The sequence below is a fragment of the Tachyglossus aculeatus genome, chromosome 13 (genome assembly GCF_015852505.1).
Source record: "Tachyglossus aculeatus isolate mTacAcu1 chromosome 13, mTacAcu1.pri, whole genome shotgun sequence".
NCBI lineage: Eukaryota > Metazoa > Chordata > Mammalia > Monotremata > Tachyglossidae > Tachyglossus > Tachyglossus aculeatus.
In genome coordinates, this window is record NC_052078.1 from 23,744,348 (window position 1) to 23,759,287 (window position 14,940).

At 47.6% G+C, this 14,940-nt stretch overlaps 1 protein-coding gene across 1 annotated transcript; it reads left to right on the forward strand.

Annotated features, from left to right (window-relative positions):
- The first annotated feature begins 8,579 nt into the window (after positions 1-8,579).
- Positions 8,580-13,247, forward strand: RPP38 (ribonuclease P/MRP subunit p38). The gene is made up of 2 exons (XM_038755878.1): positions 8,580-8,681; positions 12,343-13,247. The coding sequence occupies exons 1-2, from the start codon at positions 8,661-8,663 to the stop codon at positions 13,186-13,188; spliced, it is 867 nt and encodes a 288-aa protein (XP_038611806.1). The 5' UTR covers positions 8,580-8,660; the 3' UTR covers positions 13,189-13,247.
- Positions 13,248-14,940: the final 1,693 nt, after the last annotated feature.

A 14,940-nucleotide genomic window follows, 5' to 3' on the forward strand; every position in this document is an offset into this window, starting at 1 on the left:
CTGTACTAAGGTATACAAGGGGATAATAATAATAATAATGGCACTTGTTAAGCACTTACTATGTGCGAAGCACTGTTCTAAGCGCTGGGGGGGATACAAGGTGATCAGGTTGTCCCACATGGGGCTCACAGTCTTCATTCCCATTTTACAGATGAGGGAACTGAGGCTCAGAGAAGTGAACTGAGAGCTCACCTGCTGAGAGCTCACCTCCTCCAGGAGCCCTTCCCAGACTGAGCCCCTTCCTTCCTCTCCCCTTCATCCCCCTCTCCATCCCCCCCCATCTTACCTCCCTCCCTTCCCCACAGCACCTGTATATATGTATATATGTTTGTACATATTTTTTTTACTCTATTTATTAATTTATTTAATTTATTTGTACATATCTATTCTATTTATTTTATTTTGTTAGTATGTTTGGTATCATTCTCTGTCTCCCCCTTTTAGACTGTGAGCCCACTGATGGATAGGGACTGTCTCTATATGTTGCCAATTTGTACTTCCCAAGCGCTTAGTACAGTGCTCTGCACATAGTAAGCGCTCAATAAATATGATTGATGATGATGATGATGATGATGAACTGACTTGCCCAAGGTCATCCAGCAGACATTCACTCATTCATTCATTCAATCAATCGTATTTATTGAGCGCTTACTGTGTGCAGAGCGCTGTACTGAGCGCTTGGGAAGTACAATACTAAGCACTTGGGAAGCACAAGTTGCACATGTGGCGGAGCCGGGATACTAAGGCGATACAAGGTAAGCACTTGGTACAGCGCTCTGCCCACAGTAAGCGCTCAATAAATACTACTGAATGAATGAATGAATGGAAAGAGCCCGGGTTTGGGAGTCAGAGGCCGTGAGTTCTAATCCCAGCTCCGTCACTTATCGGCTGGGTGACTTTGGGCAAGTCACTTCACTTCTCTGGGCCTCAGTGACCTCATCTGGAAAATGGGGATGAAGACTGTGAGCCCCACATGGGACAACCTGATCACCTTGTACCCTCCCCAGCGCTTAAAACAGTGCTTTGCACATAGTAAGCGCTTAATAAATGCCATCATTATTATTATGGAAGCCTGAAGTTGTAGAATAACCACCCCCTCTTCCCCTACTTTTAACAATTTCAACATTATTGGTCATCGGATATTGTTGTTTTCGCTCTAGACTGTAAGCTCGTTGCAGGCAGGGAACGCTGCTAGCAACTCTGTAATGTACTCTCCCAAGCGCTTAGTACAGTGCTCCGCAAACAGGAAACGCTCAATAAATACCATCAATTGATTGAAAGGAGCACCTAATGGTGGGCAACACTGTGGGTTGCAATTATTTTGGAGTTTACTAGTGAGGAATCTTCCGTTTATCGTTGTGCTAAAAAAAAAATCTCCTGACCTGGAGGATTTTCCTGTTGGCAAAACAATAACAGAACTGAATATTTAACTGTGAAACTTGAGCAGGAAATGGGGCAGATCATTGCACAAGCAAATGTCAATCAACTAGGGCATTATCCTCTGAACTCCAACAAAATAAGCTACTCGGCATCGTCTCAGAGCCAATTTGAAAATTTAAAAAAGAGTATTCATCCCTCTGACAGATGTCAAAGTGTGTTTGAAATTATAAAGATTTAATCGTCCTGATTATGATTTTAGTGCCTCTGTAAATTGCAGGTGATGCTTTGGGAGTAACTTCCCTCCTGTCCACCTTCCCCTTGGATTTAATTGAGATCTTCTTTTTAGAATCTGGTTCTCCAGCTGGCCAAAGCTTAATATGATGTGCTCTGCTTCGGGTCTGCTGTGTGACCTTGGGTAAGCCCCTTCACTTCTCTGTGCCTCAGTTACCTCATCTGTAAAATGAGGATTAAGATGGAGAGCCCCACGTGGGACAGAGGCTGCGTCCAAAATGATTAGATTGTATCTCCGGCGGAACTTAAATAAATAAGTAATAAACAAATACGAATGAGTGAACCTTGGACATAATGAGTGAACCTTTGGTGCCTTGGACATAATAAACGCTTAACAGATACCATTTTTTTTAAAGCATGCCTTTGACCTTTGAAGGCACTTTATCTTCAACGTTTCGCTTCCAGATATATTTTAAAGTATTGATAACTGCATACTTTTTGGTAAACAAGTGTTTAATTACTCCCCTGTAGACCGTAAGCGCTTGTGGAAAGGGACTGTCAACCAACTTTATTGTACTGTACTTTCCCAAGCACTTAGTACAGTTCCCTGCACACTGTAAGCGCTCAGTAAATACCACCGATGGATTGACGTACTTCATATTTGAAGATGATGGTGGTGATGGTGAACTTCTACCCGTAACCCATACTTGCTAATGTGACTTAAAATAATAATGAGTAAATACTTAACGGTGTCTGTTAAGTGCTTTCTGTGTTCCAAGCCTACCATACTAGGAGCAGGGGTGGATACCAGATGACCAGGTCAGACCCGTTCCTTGTCCTACTTATGGTTTATTCATAATAATAATTATATTACTATGTGGCAGGCACTGTACTAAGCACAAGCAGATCAAGTTGGACACAATCCCTGTCCCACGCGGGGCTCACAGTCTCAATCCCCATTTTGCTGATGAGGTAACTGAGGCCCAGAGAAGTGAAGTGACTTGCTCAAGGTCACACAGCAGGCCAGTGGCAGAGCTGGGATTAGAACCCATGGGAACGGGTTTTGAATCTTCCTTTTACAGATGAGGAAACTGAGGCACGGAGCAGAGAAACGACTTGCCCAAGGTCACGACAGGTGAGTGACGTACGTATCCTTATACGCTATTATTTCCCTTATGCCTCTCTCCCCCTATAGACTGTAAATTCTCTGTGGGCAGGGATCACGTCTACCAACTTTACTGTATTGTACTTTTGAAGCCTACAGTGCAGTGTCCTGCGCTCAGTAAGTACTCAATAAACACCACTGATTGAAGTAGTGGATCAGAACCCAGTTCCTCTGACTCCCCAGGCCTGTGCTGCTTCTGTTTCCCAGGGAAAAGTCAAATATGGGATTGACACACATTCAGGATAGAGAGATCCGAGTTGTGCTAGAGCTCTTATCCCACCCTGGGCCTGTCTCTAAATTCCCTTTTTGTGCTTACTATGAGTCAAGCACGGTTCTAAGAGCTGGGGTAGACACGATTTAATTAGGTTGGACCCAGTCCCCGTCCCACACGGGGCTCAATGCCTAAGGGGGAGGGAGAAGAGGAGAACTGAGGCACAGAGAAGTGAAGTGACTTGCCCCAGGTCACACAGCGGTCACGCGGCAATGTGGGATTAGAACCCAGGACCAGGTCTGTGCTCCTTCCACTCAGCCACGCTGCTTGTAGACTGTGTGCTCACTGTGGCAGGAATGTGTCCGTTTCTTGTTATAATGTACTCTCCCAAGCGCTTAGTACAGTGCTCTGCACACAGTAAGCACTCAATAAATACAACCGAATGACTTCAGACCCATCCCCTTTGTTCCTGTGAAAAATATGTGAGCTTATTTTGATACTGATACCGGGGAGAGAAAAATAAAAGGCTTCGACTCTGCTCATCAAAATGTTTTTTCTTTTAAGAGTTTACATTGGATTGTGCAAAGGATCTGGGTAAATAGGAACGACCTCGTTTTCACTGCGAAATGTGCTGAAAAATAGTTCACGTTAGATGGATGGCTTTGCCATACATAACAAACAAAGGGTCTTTTTTGCTTCAAGATGAGCTTCAGCTCTTGTTTTTGAAAACGAAAGGTCTGTTCTTTTGGGGGGCTGCCTTGGCTCTTGGGTGGGAGATTAATCTGGGTAACTAGGTAAGGAGGACTGCAATTCTCATGTCTACATCTCTCTGGGCTTCGCTTTTCAGCCTAAGAGTCACAGGACATACCTCGCCAGCTTAAGGGCGAGTCTAAGGGCTTGTTTCTTAATTGAAGGCCCAAGAAGGGAGAAGGAGAAACAGTTCACTTGCCATCAATGCAACGTGCCATCGCTTTCACGTCAACAACATCGCCTTTCGCCCAGTTCTTCTTCGTAGAGGCGTCGGAGCGGGGGGCTGGGTTTCCAAACCGCTACACTCGGTTAAAGTCCGCAGGCAGGGAGGCGATCCAGATCGGAAAGGGATATAGTTGATGCCGAGTCAATTCCCTGGGGTTGGTGTTTACTGGGGGGAGGAATCACAGTTGCTGAGCTCGGAGGAAAGGTAAGGCAGAGTTTCGAGTGTTTTCCAGTGTTGGTGGAGACATCTCCAGTGCTGGCAACCCACCTGTCTTTCTTAAGCCCAAGTCTCGCCATTGCTTATACATCGGCCTGGTTGTTTTTCCCAGGAGGGAACGCAGTCGTTGTCTTGGTGGACTTTCCCCTTGCGGTATCTAGGGTGTCTCCTATCTGCCCACGAAAGACAACTTTCTGCCAACTTTCTCGTCCATCTGGCCGCCGACCTCTGTCCCCCATCCTGCCTCTGGCCAGGAACGCCCTCCTTCCTCACTCCCAACAGACGATGACTTCAAATCTTTATCGAAGGCCCATCTCCTGTAGGAGGCCTTGATTAAGTTCCTCTTCTCCCACTCCCTTCTGCATCACCCTGACTTGCTCCCTTTATTCATCCCCTCTCCCAGCCCCACAGCACTGGTGCCCAGATCTATCATTTATTTATTTCCATTAATGTCTTTCTCCCTCTCTAGACTGTAAGCTTGTTGTAAGCAGGGCATGTGTCTGTTTATTTTGATTTTGCAATCTCCCTTGCATGTAGCACAGTGCTCTATTTATCATTTATTTATTTCCATTAATGTCTTTCTCCCTCTCTAGACTGTAAGCTTGTTGTGAGCAGGGAATGTGTCTGTTTATTTTGATTCTGTAATCTCCCATACATGCAGCACAGTGCTCTATCTACCATTTATTTATTTCCATTAATGTCTTTCTCCCTCTCTAGACTGTAAGCTTGTTGTGAGCAGGGCATGTGTCTATTTTGATTTTGCAATCTCCCTTGCATGTAGCACAGTGCTCTATCATTTATTTATTTCCATTAATGTCTTTCTCCCTTTCTAGACTGTAAGCTTGTTGTGAGCAGGGAATGTGTCTATTTTGATTTTGTAATCTCCCATGCATGTAGCATGGTGCTCTATCATTTATTAATCTCCCTTGCATGTAGCACAGTGCTCTATCTACCATTTATTTATTTCCATTAATGTCTTTCTCCCTCTCTAGACTGTAAGCTTGTTGTGAGCAGGGCATGTGTCTATTTTGATTTTGCAATCTCCCTTGCATGTAGCAGTGCTCTATCTATCATTTATTTATTTCCATTAATGTCTTTCTCCATTTCTAGACTGTAAGCTTGTTGTGAGCAGGGAATGTGTCTATTTTGATTTTGTAATCTCCCATGCATGTAGCATGGTGCTCTATCATTTATTAATCTCCCTTGCATGTAGCACAGTGCTCTATCTACCATTTATTTATTTCCATTAATGTCTTTCTCCCTCTCTAGACTGTAAGCTTGTGGTGAGCAGGGAATGTGTCTATTTTGATTTTGTAATCTCCCTTGCATGTAGCACAGTGCTCTATCTATCATTTATTTATTTCCATTAATGTCTTTCTCCCTTTCTAGACTGTAAGCTTGTTGTGAGCAGGGAATGTGTCTATTTTGATTTTGTAATCTCCCTTGCATGTAGCACAGTGCTCTATCTACCATTTATTTATTTCAGTTAATGTCTTTCTCCCTCTCTAGACTGTAAACTTGTGGTGAGCAGGGAATGTGTCTGTTTATTTTGATTTTGTAATCTCCCTTGCATGCAGCACAGTGCTCTATCTATCATTTATTTATTTCCGTTAATGTCTTTCTCCCTCTCTAGACTGTAAGCTTGTTGTGAGCAGGGAATGTGTCTGTTTATTTTGATTTTGTAATCTCCCTTGCATGCAGCACAGTGCTCTATCTATCATTTATTTATTTCCATTAATGTCTTTCTCCCTCTCTAGACTGTAAGCTTGTTGTGAGCAGGGAATGTGTCTATTTTGATTCTGTAATCTCCCAAACATGCAGCACAGTTCTCTATCTACCATTTATTTATTTCCATTAATGTCTTTCTCCCTCTCTAGACTGTAAGCTTGTGGTGAGCAGGGAATGTGTTTATTTTGATTTTGTAATCTCCCTTGCATGTAAAACAGTGCTCTATCTATCATTTACTTACTTCCATTAATGTCTTTCTCCCTCTCTAGACTGTAAGCTTGTTGTGAGCAGGGAATGTGTCTATTTTGATTTTGTAATCTCCCATGCATGTAGCACAGTGCTCTATCTACCATTTATTTATTTCCATTAATGTCTTTCTCCCTCTCTAGACTGTAAGCTTGTTGTGAGCAGGGAATGTGTCTGTTTGATTCTGTAATCTCCCTTGCATGTAGCACAGTGCTCTATCTGTCATTTATTTATTTCCATTAATGTCTTTCTCCCTCTCTAGACTGTAAGCTTGTGGTGAGCAGGGAATGTGTCTGTTTATTTTGATTTTGTAATCTCCCATGCATGTAGCACAGTGCTCTATCATTTATTTATTTCCGTTAATGTCTTTCTCCCTCTCTGGACTGTAAGCTTGTTGTGAGCAGGCAATGTGTCTGTTTATTTTGATTTTGTAATCTCCCTTGCACATAGCACAGTTCTCTATCATTTATTTATTTCCATTAATGTCTTTCTCCCTCTCTAAACTGTAAGCTTGTTGTGAGCAGGGAATGTGTCTGTTTATTTTGATTTTGTAATCTCCCATGCATGTAGCACAGTGCTCTATCTATCATTTATTTATTTCCATTAATGTCTTTCTCCGTCTCTAGACTGTAAGCTTGTGGTGAGCAGGGAATGTGTCTGTTTATTTTGATTTTGTAATCTCCCTTGCATGTAGCACAGTGCTCTATCTATCATTTATTTATTTCCATTAATGTCTTTCTCCCTCTCTAGACTGTAAGCTTGTTATGAGCAGGGAATGTGTCTATTTTGATTTTGAATCTCCCATGCATGTAGCACAGTGCTCTGAATAATAACAATACTAATAATAATTGTGGTATTTGTTAAGCATTTACTACCCCTCTTCTAGACTGTGAACCCACTGTTGGGTAGGGACCGTCTCTATATGTTGCCAACTTGTACTTCCCAAGCGCTCAGTACAGTGCTCTGCACACAGTAAGCGCTCAATAAATACGATTGATTGATTGACTGATTGATCCACCAAGCACTGCCCTAGTGCTGGGGTGGATATAAACAAATTGGGTTGGACACAGTCTCTGTCCCACATAGGGTTCACAATCTTAATCCCCATTTTACAGGTCAGACACAGAGAAATGAAGCGACATGCCCAAGATCACACAACATTCATTCATTCAATGGTATTTATTGAGCGCTTACTGTGTGCACAGCACTGGACTAAGCGCTTGGGAAATACAAGTCGGCAACAGCAGACAAGTGAGAAGCAGCAGGGCTCAGTGGAAAATGCCCAGGCTTTGAAGTCGGAGGTCATGGGTTCGAGTCCCGACTCTGCCAATTGTCAGCTGTGTGACTTTGGGCAAGTCACTTCACTTCTCTGGGCCTCAGTTCCCTCATCTGTAAAATGGGGATTAAGGTGAGCCCCCCGTGGGACAACCTGATCACCTTGTAACCTCCCCAGCGCTTAGAACAGTGCTTGGCACATAGTAAGCGCTTAAGAAATGCCATCATTCATTCAGTCAATCGTATTTATTGAGCGCTTACTGTGTGCCGAGCACTGTACTAAGCGCTTGGGAAGTACACGTTGGCAATCATTATTATTATATTGAAACATTTAACTGCTGGCTTAGCCCACAGTCTTAAGACTAGGAAAGAAAAGGATTTAAAAACCCCAACTGCACCGCCTGGCTACTCAACCTACAATGAATATTGGGTAATAAGCGTTCAATAAATACCAAAGATGGATTGATCTTGGAAAACAAAATGCAGAGCGGAGTTAGCATGCAAAATGTACAATGGGACTAAGCAGTTCTGGCTGCTGCATTTTAGGGAGGGAAGAGCAACTGGGTCAGGGACTGTACTGTGCTCTCCCGAGCGCTTATTACAGTGCTCTGCACCCAGTAGGCGTTCAATATATAGGACTGATTGACTGATTAGGACACGTCCTTATAAGAACCTGCTGAAAGTCCGCTTTTGGGTAGGGACCGTCCCTATCTGTTGCCAACTTGCACTTCCCAGGCGCTTAGTACAGTGCTCTGCACGTAGTAAGCGCTCAATAAATACGATTGAATGAAAGGAATGAATGCATTAGGACACAGGAAAGGTAAAGGTGCCACCCAAGGCGCATGCACTCACACTCTGCAGCACCTCCGCCCCTACTGCGCTTGCGCGGGCTCCGAAGCGGACACGCCCCCTACAGGCCCCGCCCCCTACAGGCCCGGACTTGAATCGGCCCCGCCCGGCCACCGTAGCGAACGCGTCCTTCAGGCTCTCCCGAAATGGCCTCTCCCGGCACCCGTAGCAAGCTCGTCCCTCAGGCCCGCCCCCTAAAAGACCCCGCCCGGCCACCGTAGCGCGTTAGTGCTTCAGCCCTGCCGGCCACCGTAGTGCGTTGTTCTTCAGGCCCGCCCTTTAATAGGCCCTTCCCGGCCGCCGTAGCGGGCCCAGCCGCGAGGGATTGTGGGTAGGAGCCGGGCGGCACGTGCGGGTGACGAGACATCACCTCAGGACAAGCCATGGACGCCCCAGGGACAAAGGTAACGCCCTGCCCTATTATTATTAATTATATATATATATTATTAATTAATATAATTATTATATTATGTCATATATTACATTAATAATAATGATAATGGTATTTGTTAAGAGCGCTTACTACGTGTATAGCACCGTTCTAAGCGCTGGGGAGGTTACAATCTCTGTGCCTCAGCGACCTCATCTGTAAAATGGGGATGAAGACTGCGAGCCCCCCGTGGGACCACCTGATCGCCTTGGAACCTCCCCAGCGCTTAGAACAGTGCTGTGCACATAGTAAGCGCTTAATAAATGCCATCATTATTACTATTATTATTACAAGGTGATGAGGTGGTCCCACGGGGGGCTCACAGTCTTCATCCCCATTTTACAGATGAGGGAACTGAGGCCCAGAGAATAATAATAATAATAATAGTGATGGCATTTATGAATTGCTTACTGTGTGCAAAGCCCTCTTCTAAGCGCTGGGGAGGTCATAAGGTGATCAGTTTTGTTTCACGGGGGTTCAGTTTTCATCCCCATTTTACAGGCGAAGTCACTGAGGCCTAGAGAATAATAATAATAATAATGGCATGTATGAAGCGCTCACTATGTGCAAAGCACTGTTCTAAGCGCTGGGGAGGATACAAGGAGATCAGGTTGTCCCACGGGGGGCTCACAGTCTTAATCCCCATTTTACAGATGAGGTCACTGAGGCCCCGAGAATAATAGTAATAATAAAGATAAGATTTATTAAGCGTTTACTGTGTGCAAAGCACTGCTCTAAGCGCTGGGGAGGTCATAAGGTGATCAGGTTGTCTCACGGGTGTTTCACAGTTTTCATCCCCATTTTGCAGGTGAGGTCACTGAGGCCTAGAGAATAATAATAATAATAATAGTGGCATTTATGAAGCGCTTACTATGTGCCAAGCACTGTTCTAAGCGCTGGGGAGGATACAAGGAGATCAGGTTGTCCCACGGGGGGCTCACAGTCTTTATCCCCATTTTACAGGTGAGGTCACTGAGGCCCCGAGAATAATAATAATAAGGATGGCATTTATTAAGCGTTCACTATGTGCAAAGCACTGTTCTAAGCGCTGGGGAGGTCATAAGGTGATCAGGTTGTCTCACGGGTGTTCACAGTTTTCATCCCCATTTTGCAGGTGAGGTCACTGAGGCCCAGAGAATAATAATAATGATGATGGCATTTATGAAGCGCTTACTATGTGCAAAGCACTGTTCTAAGCGCTGAGGAGGACATAAGGTGATAAGGTTGTCCGACGGGGGTACACAGTTTTCATCCCCATTTTACAGGTGAGGTCACTGAGGCCCAGAGAATAATAATAATGATGGTATTTATTAAGCGCTTACTATGTGCAAAGCACTGTTCTAAGCGCTGGGGAGGTTCCAAGGAGATCAGGTTGTCCCACGGGGCGCTCGCAGTCTTAATCCCCATTTTACAGGTGAGGTCACTGAGGCCCAGAGAATAATAATAATAATGACGGCATTTATTAAGCGCATACTATGTGCAAAGCACTGTTCTAAGCGCTGGGGAGCTTATAAGGAGATCAGGTTGTCCCACGGGGGGCTCACAGTCTTCATCCCCATTTTACAGATGACGTCACTGAGGCCCAGAAAATAATAATTATAACAATGGCATTCATTAAGCGCTTACCATGTGCAAAGCACTGTTCTAAGCGCTGGGGAGGCTACAAGGTGATCAGGTTGTCCCACGGGGGGCTCACAGTCTTCACCCCCATTTTACGGATGAGGGAATTGAGGCAAAGAGCCCAAAGTTACCCAGCTGACAAGTGGCGGAGCCGGGATTTGAACCCATGACCTCCGACTCCCCAGCCCGGACTCTTTCCACTGAGCCACGTCCATTATCAGAGTGAGGGCAGTTGGTACCTTTCTACATGTTATGTTTTTATTTTTTGTTCTTTTTGATGGCATTTATTAAGCGCTTACTATGTGCAAAGCCCTGTTCTAAGCGCGGGGGAGGTTACACGGTGATCGGGTTGTCCCCCGGGGGGCTCACAGTCTTCACCCCCATTTTACAGCTGAGGGAACTGAGGCCCAGAGAAGGGAAGTGATTTGAACCCATGACTTCTGACGCCAAAGCCCAGGCTCTTTCCACTTCTCAAGTTAAGCACTTACTATGTGCCTAGCACTGTTCTAAGCGCTTATTTGCAGCCCTTTAACAGCTTAGCGCATAGTCATGGATTCGAGCAAGAAACCCCAAGAAGCGTGGCCTAAATAGGAAGAGCGCAGGGCTGGGAGTCAGAGGACCTGGGCTCTGATCTTTTAGACTGTGAGCCCACTGTTGGGTAGGGACCGTCTCTATATGTTGCCAACTTGTACTTCCCAAGCGCTTAGTACAGTGTTCTGCACACAGTAAGCGCTCAATAAATACGATTGATTAATCGATTGATCCCGGCTCTGCCACTTGCTCCCTTTTTTCATCCTTCTAGACTATAAACCCGCTGTTGGGTAGGGACCGTCTCTGTATGTTGCCAACTTGTACTTCCCAAGCGCTTAGTACAGTGCTCTGCACACAGCGCTCAATAAATGCGACTGAATGAATGAATGAATCCCCGCCGCACTTTTGGACGTATGTGTCTGTAAAATGGAGATGAAGACTGTGAGCCCCACGTGGGACAACCTGATCTCCTTGTAAAGCCCCCAGCGCTTCGAACAGTGCTTTGCACATAGTAAGCGCTTAATAAATGCCATTATTATTATTACGGGTCGTTTATTTCTATCAATGTGTGCCTCCCCGCCTCTAGACTGGATGCTCACTGTGGTCAGGGAATGTGTGTGTTCCATTGCACTCTCCCAGGCGATTAGCACAGTACTGAGAGCACAGAAAGAGCCCGGGCTTGGGAGTCTGGGGTTGTGGGTTCGAATCCCGGCTCTGCCACTCGTCGGCTGTGCGACTTGGGGCGAGTCTCATCACGTCTCGCGGCCTCAGTGACCTCATCTGTAAAATGGGGATTAAGGCTGTGAGCCCCACGTGGGACAACCTGGTCACCTTGTTTCTCCCCCAGCACTCAGAACGGTGTTTTGGCACATAGTAAGCGCGTAACAAATGCCATCGTCATTATTCCTCTTCAACTGTGAGCTCCCTGTGGGACAACCTGGTCACCTTGTTTCTCCCCCAGCGCTCAGAACGGTGTTTGGCACGTAGTAAGCGCTTAACAAATGCCACCATCATTATTCCTCTTCACACTGTGAGCCCCACGTGGGACAACCTGGTCATTTTGTATCTCCCCCAGCGCTCAGAACGGTTTTTGGCACATAGTAAGCGCTTAAATGCCACCATCATTATTCCTCTTCACACTGTGAGCCCCACGTGGGACAACCTGGTCATTTTGTATCTCCCCCAGCGCTCAGAACGGTTTTTGGCACATAGTAAGCGCTTAAATGCCACCATCATTATTCCTCTTCACACTGTGAGCCCCATGTGGGACAACCTGGTCACCTTGTATCTCCCTCAGCGCTCAGAACGGTGCTTGGCACGTAGTAAGCGCTTAGCAAATGCCACCATCATTATTCCTCTTCACACAGTAAGCGCTCAGTAAATACGACCGACCGCCCCGTAACGAGCTTCCAGTCTAGGGGGTGAAATAAACCTCACCAACCTCGCTCAGACGTGGTCGCGCGCGACCGTTCTTCAACTCCTAGCTTGCAGGTGGAGGGAGAGGCGAGAAGACGGCGCCGCTCGTGGGGACGGGGGGCGTCCGGAAAGCGAAGCCCCTCGCCGTGAAGACCTCCCTCGGTAACCCCTACGCGGTCACGTGGAGCCCCTTGTCCGGGGAGGCCGCGCGCTTCATCTTACGGACCCTGGAGGCCGGGCTGAAGGCCGTCGGCCTTCGCAAGGCGGAGCAGCCGAAGGGACGCAGGCGGCCGCCCTCCCGGGCCGGGAGGGCGAGCGGCGGGGAGCCGGTCCGTCCCGCCCCCGCCGAGGCGCCTCGGGCCAACGGGTGGACTCCCTCGGGCGTCCGGGAGCAGCTGGCCATCGGGGTGAACGAGGTGACGCGGGCCCTGGAGAGGGACCGGCTGGCCCTGGTGCTGACGTGCAGGTCCGTGGAACCCGCCCCCGTCACCTCGCACCTCATCCACCTCAGCGTCAGCCGGGCCGTCCCCGCCTGCCAGCTGCCCGGCCTCAGCCAGACCGTCGCCCCCGTCCTCGGCCTCAAGTGCGTCCTGGCCCTGGGGTTCAGGAGGGACGCCGCCTCCTTCGCGCGGGACGTCGAGGCCATCGTCCCCAGGATCCCCCGCCTGCGGGTCCCCTGGCTGCCGGGCCCCGGGGCGGGTTCGGAGAGCGACTCCCGGGAAGCGCCGGGGGACGAGGAGGCGGCGGCGGCGGCCGCGGACGCCTCGCTCGGGGGGCCGACCAAGCGGAAGCGGGAGGGAGGTCCGAGGGGGCACCCCCGGCTCACTCTGCAGCCCCTAAAGATCAAGAAGTTGATCCCAAATCCCGATAAGAGAAGGAAACCGCCCAAAGGGAAAAAGGGGACAAAGAAATGACTCTGGTACCCACGTCCTCCCCGCGGATGAGGCAGATGGAAATAAATCGCGTTCCCCGACACGGTGTCGGCCTGGTTATTCCTCCACTTCGTTACTTTTCGGAACGGAAAACCCCCTCAACTGTTCAGTCACGCAGCTGGGCACCTCAGTCTTAAATATGGCAGATTGAACGAGGAAAAAAAAAGATTCAAAAGCCCAAAAAACGGCGTGACCTAGTGGTTAGAGCCCGGGCCTCGGAGCTAGAAGGACCTGGGTTCTGATCATGGCTTCACCTCTTGTCTGCTGGGTGACCGTGGGCAAGTCACTTCACTTCTCTGGGCTTCAGTTCCCTCATCTGTAAAATGGGGATTAAGGGCCCTCATCCTCCTCTCCATTCCATCTTACCTCCTTCCCTTCCCCACAGCACCTGTATATATGTATATATGTTTGTACATATTTATTACTCTATTTATTTTACTTGTACATATCTTCTATTTATTTTGTTAGTATGTTTGATTTTGTTCTCTGTCTCCCCGTTTTAGACTGTGAGCCCACTGTTGGGTAGGGACTGTCTATATGTTGCCAACTTGTACTTCCCAAGCGCTTAGTACAGTGCTCTGCACACAGTAAGCGCTCTCAATAAATACGATTGATGATGATGATGACTGTGAGCCCCACGGTGGGACAGCGACTGCGTCCAACCTGATTGTCTCATATCTTCCCCAGCGTCTAGTACAGCGCCTGGCTCGTAGAGCTGTCTGAGGACCCCACTGATGGGCCTTATTGAAGGCCCATCTCCTCCAAGAGGCCTTCCCTGACTAAGCCCTCCTTCCTTCTTCTCCCCCTCCCTTCCGTGTCGCTCTGACTTGCTCCCTTTACTCCCAGCCCCACAGCATTTATGTACGTATTCGTAATTAATCTGTATTCCCGTCGCGAACCTCTTCCACCACCGGTTTGCAAGAGGAAAGCAAGGTGGGAATGGGGTCCTGTCCCGAACCTTTTCCACCACCGGTTTGCAAGAGGAAAGCAAGGTGGGAATGGGATGATTACACCAGCCTCCCCGCCTCCTCCTGTCTCTCCCGACTCCGGTCCACACTTCACCCTGTCGCCTGCATCCCTTTTCTAAAATCCCTCGTGCACAGATCCGTAATTCATTTATTGTTACGTCCCTGTGGATTGTAAGATCCTTGCGGGCGGGGAACCGATCTGCCAGATTCGTGCCAGCGTACAGTGCTCTGCACAAAGCGAGCGCTCAGAAAATACCACCGAAGGAGCCTCGGCTTCTGCCTCTGACATTGAACGCCCAGGACGCCTCGAGGAACTCCAGCGGATGCGGGAGCTGAGATCTTCATTCGGATTCTAGACAGTGAGCTCGTTGTGGGCAGGGAATGTGTCTATTGTACTCTCCCAAGCGCTCAGTACAGTGCTCCGCATTCATACAATCGTATTTATTGAGCGCATACTGTGTGCAGAACACTGTACTAAGTGCTTGGGAAGTACAAGTTGGCAACGTACAGAGACGGTCCCTACCCAACAGTGGGCTCACAGTCTTAATGATGTGCGTTAGCTTTAATTCTATTACCTCATCTGGATAATGGGGATTAAGATTTGTACTTTGTATTTGTACAATTTGTACTTCCCAAGCGCTTAGTACAGTGCTCTGCACATAGTAAGCGCTCAATAAATACGATTGATGATGATGAAGAGTGGGACAGGGACTGTGTCCAACCTTTTTACGTTTATCTACCCCAGCGCTTACAACAGTGCCTGGCA